The 15119-nt window shown below is 48.2% G+C and overlaps 2 protein-coding genes across 5 annotated transcripts; one reads left to right on the forward strand and one right to left on the reverse strand.

The window, feature by feature from the left end:
• Positions 1-1181: 1181 nt before the first annotated feature.
• Positions 1182-7510, reverse strand: LOC120955966 (RNA-binding protein 5-B-like). 2 transcript variants are annotated; one of them, XM_040377251.2, is made up of 11 exons: positions 7248-7510; positions 6604-6694; positions 6171-6323; positions 6013-6093; positions 5785-5941; positions 5634-5703; positions 5125-5198; positions 4327-4416; positions 3126-4245; positions 1837-3044; positions 1182-1770 (listed from the first exon to the last, which is right to left on the reverse strand). In XM_040377251.2, the coding sequence occupies exons 1-11, from the start codon at positions 7252-7254 to the stop codon at positions 1630-1632; spliced, it is 3192 nt and encodes a 1063-aa protein (XP_040233185.2). In that variant the 5' UTR covers positions 7255-7510; the 3' UTR covers positions 1182-1629. The 2 variants fall into 2 exon arrangements, with proteins under 2 accessions (XP_040233185.2, XP_040233186.2); XM_040377252.2 differs by lacking the exon at positions 6604-6694 and having other exon boundaries at positions 7248-7365.
• A 302-nt stretch (positions 7511-7812) lies between these two features.
• LOC120957520 (ATP-dependent RNA helicase vasa) lies at positions 7813-12152 on the forward strand. 3 transcript variants are annotated; one of them, XM_040379768.2, is made up of 4 exons: positions 7813-7944; positions 9504-9683; positions 9784-9895; positions 9967-12152. In XM_040379768.2, exons 2-4 carry the CDS (start codon positions 9657-9659, stop codon positions 11616-11618), a joined length of 1791 nt encoding a protein of 596 aa, XP_040235702.1. In that variant the 5' UTR covers positions 7813-7944; positions 9504-9656; the 3' UTR covers positions 11619-12152. The 3 variants fall into 3 exon arrangements, with proteins under 3 accessions (XP_040235702.1, XP_049466558.1, XP_040235701.1); XM_049610601.1 differs by lacking the exon at positions 7813-7944 and adding an exon at positions 8382-8406; XM_040379767.2 differs by lacking the exon at positions 7813-7944 and adding an exon at positions 8413-8822.
• Positions 12153-15119: the final 2967 nt, after the last annotated feature.

Here is a 15119-nt window from a genome sequence, read left to right on the forward strand (position 1 = left end):
CTTTAGGCCAAATGGGATGGTTCGTCCGTTTCCATGCGTACAACATGGCCAGCCCACCGGAGCCTGGCGAGCTTGGCTTAATACGCTGCACAACAGTGAGGTCGCGCGCATATCTCGTATAGCACGTCGTTATAGCGGTTGCTCCATTGTCCTTCCACACATACGGGGCCAAGTATCCTCCTGAGCATCTTCCTCAAGAACGCGGCTAAGAGGGTTTCGTCAGATTTAGACAGTGTCCATGTCTCAGAGGCATACGTGAGTACTGGTACAATATAGCAGCTATATAGTCCTCAGGCTGTAGAATGACCGGTTGGCAGCCAGCATCCTTGCGCTCAACTCAGCTACCATGCTGTTGTCATTGCTGACCTTTGACCCGAGATAGGTGAATTCTGGGACGACTTCAAAAGTGCGTTCACCTATCTGTACGTCACGCCTACGTTCCCACCATCAGTTTGGTATTTGCCTCGTTTATCTGCAATCCAAGGTTCTCTGCCGCCTGCTTGATCCCTTGGCAGACTTCTGCTACATAGGAGAGCCGAAGACCAATGATGTCTATATCATCAGCGTATGCCAGGATCTGGGTTGACTTATAGAAAATGATTCCCGAAGTCTCCACCCTCGAGTCACGGACGGCCCTCTCTAACGCCAAGTTGAATAGGAGACAGGCGTAGACCTTTGGTGGTAGCAAAAGGCTCTGAGTTTTCCATCCACCTACACCTGGCAAGTGACGTTGGTCATAGTTATCCTAACTAGCCTTATCAGTTTTGTTCGGGATTCCAAAAGAGCTCATAGCGTCGTATAATTTTACCCTGGCTTTGCTATTATATGCAGCTTTGAAGTCAATGAAGAGATGGTACGTGTCTCTGTATATTGTGCCATCTTCTCCAACGAAGAGGGGAATGAGGCCAATCGGTTCAAAGTCTGTATAAAAATAAAGAAAAAAAATCTTCTCCAAGATCTGCCGCATGGTGAAGATCTGGTCTGTGGTGGATTTTCCGGTTCGGAATCCTATTTGATAGTTCGATCTCTTCCAAGTGCGGAACAAGACGATCCTGAAGGATCAAGGAGAATATGTTATAGGCGGTATTCACCAATAGCAAATTATTCATTTTAAATCATACTTTGAATTAGTTATTTTTAATTAAAATGTTATGACACGTTTTTGCAAAAAAAACATCCTACTTTCTTCAAATATTGCTATTTTATTGCCAAATTTGGAATACACTACATGCTAGTCTAGCTTGTTTCTAGTTTTCGATAAAAAATGGATTATGGATTTCAAACTCCACAAACGGAACATCTTCTACCGATATTTTCATCGAAAAATAAAGTAAAATAATATTTAAAAAACACGTCTAACAGTAGAAAAGCAACGGCAATTGAAGTTACTTTTTTTAACTTATTAAGGAAGATTTGTACAAACAAGGATGTACCGGTTGTGAATGTAATCGCACCCGTCACGAACCAACGCACGCTCGCCGGCTTTACCATTGCAACCACATTGTATATGAATAAAAGCGACATACAGCTTTCTTACCATAAAACTAACATTAAATTGGCGAAGAGCAGGATAAACAGAGAGAGAGAGATACAAAAAAACACAGTCTGCGCTTGTGAAGAAGTTCCAGTTCAGTCCTTCACATCCACCTGCTCGTAGCGCGATTTCATCATTTTCTTGATGTACGTTTTGTAATCGTCCGTGGTGCGGCCGAACTGTGCCGCCGCGCTCGCTTTGATGCCCAGTCCAACGTTTGCCACGCGTGCCTCCGCCTGTGCAAAAGTCGAAATAGTCAATATTAGGATGGTTTTCCACCCATAGCACACAAACACACATACCTCGATGATGTTCACCCGGCCCTGGTTGGCTCGGCCCAGGCCCTGCCCCTCCGACCAGCCCATCTTTTGCAGCAGCTTGTTGCCGATGTTGTTCTGCCCGATCGGCACCGCCGAAGCCGTACCCTGCGGGTATGCGCCCGATTGGGATTGGGTTTGCTTTTCGATTTCGCGCTGGAACCGCTCCTTGCTACGATTGACCGGAGGCGCCTCGTCCTCGCCATACTTGGCCCGCCGCTCCTTGGCCCGATCGCGGTACTGCAGCCCACTGTACGGACCACCGGAACCACCGTCACTGCTGCCACCGCCTCCTCCTCCTCCTCCTCCTCCTGCTCCCCTCGAACCACCACCTGCGGCGCGGAAGTTGGCGTTGAGCTTTTGCAGGTTCTCCTTGTGCAGCGAGGACATTTTGACGTGCTTCATCAGAATTTCCTGCGACTGGAATGCGCGCTTGCAGAGCAAACAGGTTAGCCGGTCGAAATCGACCAGTTCCCGCTCGGCCGGCCCATCACCACCGTCACCGTAGTCGTTGTCCGAATCGGAACCACCGTAAGCGGACGTGGCGCTGGTGATTGATTTTGCCACACTACCACCACTGGCTGCCGGATAGGTAGAGGAGGAGTTTGTAGTGGCGGTTCCACCCATCATGCTACTGCCAGCCGCCGCTGCCCGTTCCTTCTTTTCCAGCAACGAAAAGCCGACGTCGGCGTACCCGCCGCTGCCGAGCCCACCGAGCGGTTCGGGCAGTGGTTTCGACGGTCCGAGCGAGGAGTAGAGCGTTGCCTCCTCGATCCTGGCCGGCGGTTGTATCACACTGTAGTCTTTCTTTTGGTTCAACTGCTTCGCCCACTTCTCCATGTCTTTGACGATCTTTTTGGCCACCTTCACCTTGTCCTGGGGTGGGGCTTGCTCTTTCGCTTTCGATTTTTCCATCCTTTCCGCACTTTCGGCGAGCGTTGCATGCTGCTGCTGCTGCTGGGTGGTGCTGTTTTCCGAACCACTGGCCGGGAGGGACGTTCCTCCACCGCTGGCTGTCGAGGAGGATGCCGGTGCGGCCACGTACGTTTGCTTTTCCGGATCCCAGTAGAGGTACGAGCTGGTTTCGCTGTTGTAATAGTACTGGGAGTTGGCGTCGTAGTACAGCCCGGTGGTGGGATCGTAGTAAAAGCCGGACGTTTCGTCGTACTGATACAGTGACGTATCCGGAGTGGCTACATAAAGTAGTAGTTACAAGGCGACTTAAGTAACTGTTTCTGAAAGATTGCCCCCAAAACCTAATTGCCAATACTTACGATACTTTCTTCCGTCCGTACCATTAGGGACGGGAAGCTGCGGTCCGGACTGGACTGGCGCGGTCGTGCCGTACGTATCGGATTTGTCCGCCCGGGCATTGTGGCCGGGACCGGTGCTTTGCTGCTTTCGTGCCATCGCCGACTGTGCGACGGCGGCCCCACTGTTGGCCGTTGTTTCGCTGCCCGTACCGCGCGGTCCTGCCGCTGCCGACGCCGCCGCCGCCGCCTGTCCGCCGCCCATACTCGCCAGCTGGTTCGTGTAGTACTCGGTGTAGTATTGCAGATAGTGCTCGTGTTCGGCCGCATTCGACGCATACATCGACGCACTGTACTCGGCCAAACGGGGCACGTCGGCGAGCGTATAGTTCTCCGGTATGCCCGTCATACCGGCGGCGCCAGCCGACGGACCCGCCGGCGGTGCCCCACCGTCCTGATAGCCTGAACCACCCCGACCGGAGCCCTTGTGCATGCCGTGGGAATTGTGATGATGGCCGTAGCTGTTGCTGCTGCTGCGATCGTAGCCGTTTCCGCCACCATCACCACGGTAGCCCGAATTGTTTCCACTTTGGAAGTTTCCGTTCCCACCACCACCACCTCCATTTCCATTCCTTCCATCTCCTCCTTGATGGTGGTGGTGGTGGTTTTGATTGCCCGCTCCCTGCCGATGGTTGCCTTCCCTGCCCTGGTGCTGCTGGTGTTGAGCTGACTGTTGCTGGGGCTTCATCAGATTCCGGTTTTCCGTATCCATGCAGTAGGAAACGATCACCTCGCGGTTGTCGATCCGTAGCGGTGGATCCAGCTCCTTCAGCGCGTTGTGCGTGTTCATCGAGTCGACCAAATTGTCAAAGTGCAGATAGCACATGCCGCGCGAAATCGACGTCAGCGGATCGCGGCAGATGACCACCTTGCCGATCTTGGGCACCAGCTCGGGCGGCAGCTTCTTCTGCATCACGCCCAGCACGCTTTCCTCGTTCGTCAGCACGTCCAGATTGCGCAGCATGATTTTCTTCGTCAGTATGTTGCTCATCTCGTCGCTGCCATCGCCCCCGATTTCGCTGTCCTCGCGCGATGCGTGACATTTGAAGCAGTTTTCCCTGCGCTTAAAGTTGAACGCGTAGCACTAGTAATTACAATGAAAGCACAAGAAGGTGTTAATAACATTATACAATTTATTTCAGCGAAAATTACTCCAAGGACTTACCTTAGCACAGTACCAATCGGTTTGGAACTTGGACGGCATGGAAAAGGTGTACTGCATGATGGCATGCTGCCCATTGAATACCAACACGCCCTGCAGCAAACAAGGAAACAATGAAAAGAAAAGAAAAAGAACGGGAAGAGAAAGAGAAACAACAAGAACGAATTAGTCTTTTACGCTGAGCAATATACCCTACACACACAGAGTCCGACTATTCCGGGAGATACACTTTCTCATTTGGCGCGGTGTGTTTGATGCGTTGCACTGCACAGCCGAGATGGGGCACGCGGGGAGACGGAAGGTTTTCGGGGTCAGCAATGCGGTTCCTCCTTTTTTGCGCCGTACGAACAGACGCATACACCTAGGCTTGACGAGGTACGGTACGAGGCGGTACTTTCGAGGACATTTCGTACCACAGCGAATGCACCGGGGGCAAAGCAACTGCGTTTGCGATTGTCGTACTATTGTTGAGTTCAATCGTTTTGGCAAGAGACGTTTTTGTAACGATTTGAATAATCTAAATTTTAAACGCCCTCTTCAATGATTATTAGGAAAATTTGAGCAAGTCGACCAACAGGATCCGTTTTAATCATCGCTACTAGTTAAAATGCAGCTCTAATGCCAATCAAGTAATTGATCTGCGATCTTTCAGTCCATCTCTTCGTTCCGAGCATTAGAAATACTAATCGTTTGTAAATATTCGGCAACTGCACTCTACAGTCGCACAGCTTACAACACGCTTTTGTCGCTAATATGCTTGTCTTTTTGTTTTGTTTTATTTTGTTGTTTTACGTTTGGTACCTGTTTGTAACATATCCACCGAGTTGCTTCCTCTTCTGTGCGAAACTCGACAAATGCGAAACCCCTCGATTCACCTAGAAGTAAAAGACGGTCGGGAATAGAAAAAAAAGCAAACACAAACACGATATCAATCATAAAAGCCAGCTCTGTGCCGCAGCAGTTGAATCATAATTGCTCGAATTTAGAGTGTTTGTTGACCATGCTCCAGCTCCGGTGCTGTCAGCTCACTCCGGCAATGCAGCAGTAGCAGCAGAAGCAGATGTCGTCCAGTTATTCGTTTTCCACTCGAGACTGCTCGATTTGACGGGTCTTGGAACTCCCAAACAAGCTTGGTAATTGTCCTCTCATTTGTATGCACACAATTTGTGGCCACCGTAGAAAAATCGTGCCGCGGGGTAAAACAATCACTTACCATACCGAAACCCTTGCTAAACGTTTCACTTATATCTATTGTTCCTTTCCATTCCTTAAACCTAGCAATATATGCCACACAAGTGGTTTGTGTTTACCTGTCTTTCTCTTCCGGATCAAACGCACGTGCAATGCCTGCAGACCACATTGGATCAGATCGCTGTTTATCTGTGAGCAGAGAGATGAGGAGAGGGAATAATTAATTTAATATGGCAAGGTTGGTCAACAAATTTCCCCGCATGTACTTACATCGGCTTCAGTGACTTGTGGAGCCAGTCCGCGGATGATGATGTTATTGTTGGGCTTTTGTTGATAGAAAAATTCATTCTCGCTGTCAAAGTTTTCCCCATCATCCATGGAGCTGGGTGAGTATCCACCCCGACGGCCACCACTTCTGTCGCGATCTCTGTGTTTAAATTAATGAATATTACATTAGCTAACAGTTATGTTACACTATTAGAGGCAAGTGCACATTACCTGCGATCACGGTAGCGATCTCGCTCGCGGGACCTACGATCACGGTCCCGCTCGCGACTGCGCCCGCGGTACCGATCACGGCTAAAAGCAAAAGGGACGATGTTAACAGAACTGCTATACATTTTCAATCAATGCCATTTGTCTTTTGGGGCGCGTACCTGTCCCAGCCGCCTTCATCGTACCCCGGCTGTTCGTTCACATCCCGGTAAGCCTCCCGTTCGTTGCTCCGTTGCCGTGGGTACGAGTAACGCTCCCTGCTGTACGAACGCGACCGGCTGCGGCTGTACCGACCGGCATTGCGATACCGCTCCCTAAAAGGTTAAAAAAGCGTGCATTATTTTCACGGTACGGCGCGCGCGCTATGGCTGTTCCGGCGGCAAACCACCCGGAGGCGTACAGCCCACGGAACACGGCCACAGGCGCGACCACACACTACGAGGCTTTTTTGTTTTGGGGTTCGCCCGATCGTCCAAGACCAACTCGGAGACGGACGGACGGACGGACAGACTGTGTTTGTGTTTTGTGCGCGACGGCGGGTCGCTGAAGGGAGGCCTGCCTCACTCCGGTTGCTACACGGTCAAAGGCGCTTACTTCGATCTTCCTCGATTGCCCCGGTCACGCTCATCACGTCGGCAGCGATTTCTATAGTAGCCAGAAGTATCACTGTCTGGGCTCGGTGAGACTATAAACAATCACATTTCAAAGCAAATTATTGATCGGTCGGCAGTATATAATACACACAGCGCACAGGAGTAGAGAAAACGAACGAAGGGGGCCCGTGGCAATGCCGCGGAACCACCAAACTAGGGCGAAAAGTGTGCCATATCTTGCAACTTTCGTCTACGGAGGAGACGTCTAGCTAGAGCGTCGTCTTGTTTGGAAAAGATTCATTTTTGGGACATTTTTTGTCGCTAATCGCCATCCTGCCCCAAATGGGCAGTTCGGTCGAGAGAAAGGAGCACACACACACACACCCGGTGATAGGACAAGTGTGTGTAATTGACATTGAACTTAGGAATTATGCTTATGGAGATAGACAGATCGGTAAAACAAAAAAGAAAAACGAAGAGAGTGAAGAGGAGATACAGATTTAAAAGAAAACGACTCCCAACTACCCTGGTGCACCGGGGGCGGTGGCCCATTGGCTTTCCCACCCATGTTCGTTCGAACGATTGGCACGAAATCGCAAAACCAAAACCAAAAGAATACTACGCATTCAAAGATGGCAGACTTACAGTCCATTTCGTTCGCCTTGAGGACGTGTGGTTCGTCCACCTTTGTTGTTCTCTTTGTTTCGGATTTTTGCACCAACTTTTTTCACTCGCCGATACACGGCACAGACACTGGGGAAGTTAGATTACTGCTTAAACATTGTCACGCATGCCAAAATTAGGTTTTGTGAACAATAAATTTAATGATTGCAGACTGAGCACAGAAAAATGCATGTAGAACGCGAGCAAATTCTTTTCCTTCCATGACAGCAGCAGCCACAGTGGGAAGCCGAACGTCAGACGTGTTTGACATGCCGAACTGGGCGGGAAAATTACAGCGTGCGCTTTGTTTTCAAGCAAATCATAAATCGTTAGAAACAAAATCGTTGGGAAATTTAATTTTTATAATTTGTATTTTATTTTATTTATTATAATAAACCAAAAAGACATATTTTTTTGCGTACTTTATACATAAAAACAGAAATGCAGCATTAAAGAACACATATAAACCCTCGCTGTAGCGTCCCGCGTCGAAATTTTCCATATTAGTTGCACAGTACGACAGACGAGTAGGCCGTGTTGGTGCAAATTCCAGCTCTTTGCAGTCTTTTGCTCGGAGTACTCGCGGCGAGTCGGAGGTTTCTGCTGAGGTGCTTAGCGCTAAATTAGCCAATTGCTTTTGCAAGTGAAATAACCAGCCAAATAGTACTTCAAAACTCTGGTAAGTTAACTAGTTTTATAGAACAAATGTTTGTTTGTTAGAAGTTAGTGAAGTTTTTGTGAAAAAAATCTCTCATTTCGGCAAAACTAACGTAACTGATTTCAAATTTAATTAATGTTTTGTGATGTTATGTTATTTCATTTCATCCAGTCAATTAGTATTTTATTTATTATGTATAAAATACAGTTAAATTGAGTTTCATTTCATTTACTCTTAAAATAATCTCTTCGCTTATTTCATTTTTCTCGAATTCGCTTGTATTGTTCAGTAGCACGCGCCATTCGCCCTCTGTTTCATTTTGTACCTGCTCCCACTAACACACTGGCAGTGCGAAACAAAAGCCTTCGCACGCGTTGCTGGTATTAGATTGTGTGCGTGTGTGTGTTGAGCGCTCTGTCAAAATCGGCTGTTGCCGCCGATACCGAAATTGCCTGTTCGCACGCTGTTCGTAAACATTCCGTTGTGTGTATCGTGTGTTGTGCATGTTGCGCGACTCCCCCCTTTTGATAGCAGGCTGCCGTGGCTGCCGTGGTGTGTGGCGTAGTTGAGTTTTTGGATTAAGTTTCTAAGGAAATGGCACGAGAAGAGCGGTGGCAGTGTGTTGGATTACTCTGTCGCTTCCTTTCTGTGTGAAGTGTTCTTACAGCACAGCACGTATCCACCACCGTACACAGAGCAGGCAAGGAAGTGGAAGTGAACAAGTGTGCTGCGCATGCATGTGTGTGGGGGGCATTTTAGCTGAGATCGTCGTTATTTGAGAAGCGGTGTAGGGGCTAGTTGGTGTCGACGTACGGAAGAGGTTTAGTTTTAATCCAAGCGTGTCCCGTCGTGGAGTGGTTGTGTAGCTCTGTGTGCTCTCATATCAGTTCCATAGTGAGGTTAGTAGAATCACAGTCCTTGGCCTTTTTCGTTACAAGATATCCAGAAGGATGGCGCTATATCCACAGCCTACCATGGTGCTCTTGATTGCTCGAATCAGGGGAGAAAAACAGTTTTGTGTTTCATGAACCGCAGTTGGCACTGGAGCGGATTCAAAAGTCTTCGATATGCAATAGATAAGAGAGTCGTTGGGGCATAGTTGGGAAGCCTTTCCGAGATGTTGAGTTTCCGAGAGGAGAAATGGTGCTTTCGTGCACGTTCCGGGACAGCGGGCCCCGCGAAGAGCATCTCGTTGTCGTTCATCCGGCAATAATTGATGCGAAAAGCGCGCGCCACTGGCTTAGCGCAGTGTACACAGTGATATTCACCCACACACACACAGAGGCACACGCCTTCACACGCGCGCGTGCTTCAAAGGCTACTTCGGTCGCGGTGTGTGAGGTCGCTTGCAATGGACAATGAAAATTTCGCTGGAAAATACCATCGTCTCTTTAGGTTGCAATGGGTGCGGGTAGAGCGGTGGTCGTCGATAGTGGTGGTGTAGTGTGTGTGTGTGTGCAACGGCAATTATTTTTTATAATATTTCGACCATCTTTCTTTCTCTCTCTCCACGTGCTGCTACTGCTGCATTGCATGTTCCACTATTCCTCTCGGTTTGTGCCTACGGACGCCATTGCTAGTCGAAAGAGAGTCGCCGTTAGTCGCGCTTCGAGCGACGGACACGTTTTTTGGTTGAAACCAACAGCTTTTTTCATCTTCGGGAGACACACAGATCTCGAATCGTACATTCCCAAAGGAGAATTGTCATCTTCCGGTGAATAAAGAAAGGAAATATGAGCGGAGACGGTGAATGGGACGATGTAAGTATTTTGGTGGATTTTAGTTTTCCCTTGTTTCTTTCTTCCCGTGATCGATGGTGCGTGAATTTCTCATGTTTTTGTTTTTTTTCTTCGCTCTCAGTGTGACGAGGGACGTAGCTTCGATCAGCCCAAGTACGATGCTACCGAAAATAGTGTTCAGGACAACGATACTAACGGGTTCGACAACTATCAGTCCAACAATGGTTTCGGTGGTAAGTTTTTATTTTCAAAAATTTTATCTTGAAGCGCAATGTCCCTAATTTATAGCCTTTCCTTCGTGCAGACGAGTATCAAAGCAACGACAACGGTGGATATGGCGGCGGTGACGATGGATACGGCGGCGGTGGTCGTGGAGGCCGTGGAGGCCGAGGTGGCGGACGAGGTCGTGGTCGGGGCCGTGGCGGGCGCGATGGTGGCGGTGGCTTCGGTGGCGGTGGCTACGGTGATCGAAACGGCGATGGCGGCCGACCTGCCTATTCTGGCAACAGCGATCCAAGCATGGACCAGGTGAAGACGGACAAGCCGAGGGAGCTGTACATTCCGCCACTTCCGACCGAGGACGAATCGCTGATCTTCGGGTCCGGCATCAGCTCCGGGATCAATTTTGACAAGTTCGAGGAAATCCAGGTGCGCGTGTCGGGCGAAAATCCACCGGATCACGTGGAGAGCTTCGAGCGCTCCGGTTTGCGCGAGGAGGTGATGACGAACGTGCGCAAGTCGAGCTACACGAAACCGACGCCCATCCAGCGGTACGCCATCCCGATCATCCTGAACGGGCGCGACCTGATGGCCTGCGCCCAGACCGGTTCGGGCAAGACGGCCGCCTTCATGCTGCCGATGATCCACCATCTGCTGGACAAGGAGGACTCGCTGGAGCTGCGCACGCGCAACCCGTACATCGTGATCGTAGCCCCGACCCGTGAGCTCGCGATTCAAATCCACGACGAGGGGCGCAAGTTCGCGCACGGCACCAAGCTGAAGGTCTGCGTATCGTACGGCGGCACAGCCGTACAGCACCAGCTGCAGCTGATGCGCGGTGGCTGCCACGTGCTGGTGGCAACGCCCGGTCGGCTGCTGGACTTCATCGACCGGGGGTACGTGACGTTTGAGAACGTGAACTTCGTGGTGCTCGACGAAGCCGATCGGATGCTGGACATGGGCTTTCTGCCCTCGATCGAGAAGGTGATGGGACACGCGACGATGCCGGAAAAGCAGCAGCGGCAGACGCTCATGTTTTCGGCTACGTTCCCGGCCGAAATCCAGGAGCTGGCGGGCAAGTTCCTGCACAACTACATCTGCGTGTTTGTGGGCATCGTCGGCGGAGCGTGTGCCGATGTGGAGCAGACGATCCATCTGGTGGAAAAGTTCAAGAAGCGCAAGAAGCTGGAGGAGATCCTGAACGGCGGCAATCCCAAGGGTACGCTCGTGTTCGTGGAGACGAAGCGCAATGCGGACTATCTGGCATCGCTGATGTCCGAGACGCAGTTCCCGACCACCTCCATTCATGGCGATCGGTTGCAGCGGGAGCGCGAGATGGCGCTGTACGATTTCAAGTCCGGGCGGATGGACGTGCTGATCGCGACGTCGGTAGCGGCCCGCGGGCTGGACATTAAAAATGTGAACCACGTGGTGAACTACGATCTGCCGAAGAGCATCGATGATTACGTGCACCGTATCGGGCGAACCGGGCGCGTCGGTAACAAGGGCCGAGCGACTAGCTTCTACGACCCGGAGGCGGACCGGGCTATGGCGAGCGATCTGGTGAAGATTCTCACCCAGGCCGGGCAGTCGGTGCCGGACTTTTTGAAGGATGCTGGCGGCTCCGGCTCGTACATGGGATCGTCCCAGTTCGGTGGCAAGGATATCCGCGACTCGTACGGTTCGCGTGTCGATGCCCAGCCGGTTGCCCTCGAGCCGGAGGAAGAGTGGGAGTAACTTGGGGTGGGGTTGTTATGTGTTGCGAACGAGAGTGGATCTCTCTCGACATTTCCTTATTTTTTTTCTATTGTTAACACTTACAACGAAACTTCGGAAGAGAAGTTTCCTCGAACGAAACGAGGAGTCAAACTCCTTTCCTTGCTTTTGTGACATGCATGATTATTCTTTCATTTACTGACGTAACGATGTAAAACACACAGAAGAAGCATGACACACAGTAAAGAATTGTTCGTTAATAAAACGTTGGTGAAAACTTTGAAAACATAAGAACTTGCACTTTTATTCTATAATTCGTGAAAGCTTGCACCGAGTGTCTTTCATCATCTAACGTAATGTGCTGAATGGTGATTTTTCGCACTTGTATACTCTAGAACTGAAGTATTCTAACAATACTTCACCTTTAGGTCCATTCCAGGATAAAATACACAAGTGAAGGTAGTTGTACAAAGTACTTCGACTAACCCAGGTTTCAAAAAAGATAACGACGAATTGAGCGTAACTGCACGAAGACCGTTCAACGTCAACATATCTCGTTCAGGGGTCTTCAAACTTTATCAGCCCGCGGGCCGCAACCACGTTGCTAAGAGGACCATCTTGATGTATCCTTTATCTAGTGGCTTATCGTTTATGTCTCGTTTGGCTAAGAAAATACTAATAACATATTCAATTTACGGAGCGGTACCATGGTACAAACGTCATACTGCTAGACTTGACGACATGCCCGTCGAGGGTTCTTACCTCACTTGGACCGTCCCCTTGCAACTGGCGACTTAAACTCAGTAAATCCCGAAAGCCAGTATAGGCCACCATAACCGTCTATCTATTCCAAAAAGGAGAATATTTGAAATTTCTATATCTATAGTATTATTACTACATCTATATGTTTCTTTAGTACAATATTAGAGCTTGATTATTTTCCTGAAAATTGTAAAATATGCATGTTAGATGGTTGATACATCGTTTAAAAAAAAACTGCTGTTAATGGCCACATATTCTTTTATTGCTCTCATGTCTAGTTTTCTATAATTGTAGGGTCATTCGGTAACTAATTGACGCAAGACACATCAGCCTGCGATACACCGATCTGCAGCGATTCCCGCATGAGCGTGCGCGCTTGTTCCAAACACTCCTGGAAGGCTGACTTTAGTGCCGCCGCATGCTCAGCAGTTACAACCATTCCCTCTGCACTGGCCCCATTGTTTAGCTTCTCCTCGATTTCGGCCCGAATCGCGTCCGGCTCGACGAAGATGTTCACAGTCCGAAAACTGCTCAACAGACTCACCTTGGCGTACTGCTCGCGCGAGCCAGCATCACTGCTGGCGCCGTAGATCCGAGCGAACATTTCGTCATCGATTTTAGCGACACAGTTCCGAAGCGTTAGGCCAGCCAGCTGCACCAGCAGGTCCGTTCGGCTATTCACGAGCTGCGCACATTCCGCATTAATGGTCGGTGCGGAGAGTCTTGCCTGCACGTTGGACTCCTCGTCGATCGTATGTTCGACGTATGGCTCTTGGGTAAGGACGAGCTCCGACTGGAGGGATAGAAACAGCTCGGATCCACCACCGATCAGCTTTCGTTGCTGCTTAGCTCCACGAGCAGTGGACGCCTTCAGCGGTTGGAAAGTCTGCAGCGCATCCTTACGACGGCTACCTTCGATGGTGTCGAATGCGAGACATGCACACACCAGCAACACTGGCCACGTAAGGTCCGAAAGGGCTCTCATTATCTGCAGGGCTATGAGAATGAACGACGATGGTGGTTTCTTTCCTGGAAGCTAGCAGCAACACTACTGTTGGTGATAGATCGTTGACGGTACCTTCTTATAAGGGATGGTGGTAGTTTGTGGGCTTATCTCGGGCGAATGATTAGCACGATAAATGGCCATAGACTGATAAAAGACTGTATCAAATCCGGACCTTTTTTGTTTATTCAGGAATGCGAACGGATGATGATCATAAAATGTCATATAATTCGAATGATTTACGCCTTATCGATCAGCTGGCTGTTGCTGACGAAACTGATTCCGGGATCTGGTTGGTGAATTAATTTTTTGTTTGTGCTTGAGCGCATTTAGTGTATTTTTGTATTTACTTATTAAGTTATTTACCCTTATTCGCTTACTAGCAACGCTTACTGATTCACTCACTAGCAACTAGTTACGTTCTCATTCATTTACTGACGTGCTTACTTACTGAGTACACTTACATACAGTCTGTTCCCGAGTTACACGGTTCTCGACTTAAGCGGATTCGGAGATACGCGGTTTTGTAAATTTGACAGATTAAATGTCAAATCAGTACAATTTGCTTCAAGTTCGGTAGAAATTGCCTTTTTGCTAACAAATTGAAACCGTTTAAAAGCCTGAAATATTAGAATTTTCTACACAAAATATATTAAATAAATGATAAAGTGTATAAAAGTACTAAATAAAATAAAAAAATCCGAGTAATTAATAGTATTTTAGTAAAAAAACGTGAAATTCGACATACGCGGATATTCGAGTTTCGCGGATTCCTCGGGAACGCATAAACCGCGTAACTCGGGAACAGACTGTACTTCTTTATCTACTTACTTACTTACTTACTTATTTACTTACTTACTTACAGGGTTTCGAATCATATAAGGGAATAGTTTTATCACTTAGAGGAATGTTGCAAATCGGTAGGGAAATATTGCATGCAAGCTGTGGATGTTTGCAATCATATAGGGGAGAGTTGCAATCGATTAGGGGAATTTTGCAAGCGCACTGTGGAGCTGTCATCAGACTGTGGGTGCCGCTGTAAATACCTCAAAATATTTTCATCAATCTTACTAACCTTCTTCATTATCTCATGAGCACAACAAAATCCCAGACGAAAACATCTACAAACGATGTTTTTAAAAAAAAACATCCTTGGTATCAATTCGAAGCTTTTTACACCGGCACCCACCGTCTGATGACAGCTCCACAGTACGCTTGCAAAATTCCCCTAATCGATTGCAAAACTCCCCTAAGTGATTGCAAACATCCACAGCTTGCTTGCAACATTCCCCTACCGATTTGCAACATTCCCTAAAGTGGTTGAACTATTCCCTTATATGATTCGAAACCCTGTACTTACTTACTTACTTACTTACTTACTTACTTACTTACTTACTTACTTACTTACTTACTTACTTACTTACTTACTTACTTACTTACTTACTTACTTACTTACTTACTTACTTACTTACTTACTTACTTACTTACTAACATTCTTACGAGTTACTTACTTTTTTGCTAACATATGCACACACTTTAATGCTTAATTCATTAGTTAGTCCCTTTCTTGCTAATTGACTAGTTTCCTCTATTAATCACTTAAATTATAAGTTTATTATTTACGTACTTACATACTTACTTTTCGTTTCGAATCAATTTATATTTCAAATTCACGCCGATCTCCGATGTGCATAACAACTTTAAGCCCTACGGCATCTGAAGCCATGTAATAATTATCGTATTAGTAACAGCATAAG

This window comes from Anopheles coluzzii, chromosome 3 (genome assembly GCF_943734685.1).
Source record: "Anopheles coluzzii chromosome 3, AcolN3, whole genome shotgun sequence".
Taxonomy (NCBI): Eukaryota; Metazoa; Arthropoda; class Insecta; order Diptera; family Culicidae; genus Anopheles; species Anopheles coluzzii.

What these genes read in the sequence shown, in the direction of transcription:
- LOC120955966 (XM_040377251.2), bottom strand. An exon ending in GGCAATCGAGGAAGATCGAA is followed by an intron (nt 6,324 to 6,603) that starts GTAAGCGCCTTT and finishes TTAACCTTTTAG; the next exon opens with GGAGCGGTATCGCAATGCCG. An exon ending in TACGGACGGAAGAAAGTATC is followed by an intron (nt 3,045 to 3,125) that starts GTAAGTATTGGC and finishes TACTTTATGTAG; the next exon opens with CCACTCCGGATACGTCACTG.
- LOC120957520 (XM_040379768.2), top strand. Translation starts at nt 9,657, where the DNA reads ATGAGCGGAGACGGTGAATGGGACGAT. An exon ending in GAGACGGTGAATGGGACGAT is followed by an intron (nt 9,684 to 9,783) that starts GTAAGTATTTTG and finishes CTTCGCTCTCAG; the next exon opens with TGTGACGAGGGACGTAGCTT. An exon ending in GTCCAACAATGGTTTCGGTG is followed by an intron (nt 9,896 to 9,966) that starts GTAAGTTTTTAT and finishes TCCTTCGTGCAG; the next exon opens with ACGAGTATCAAAGCAACGAC.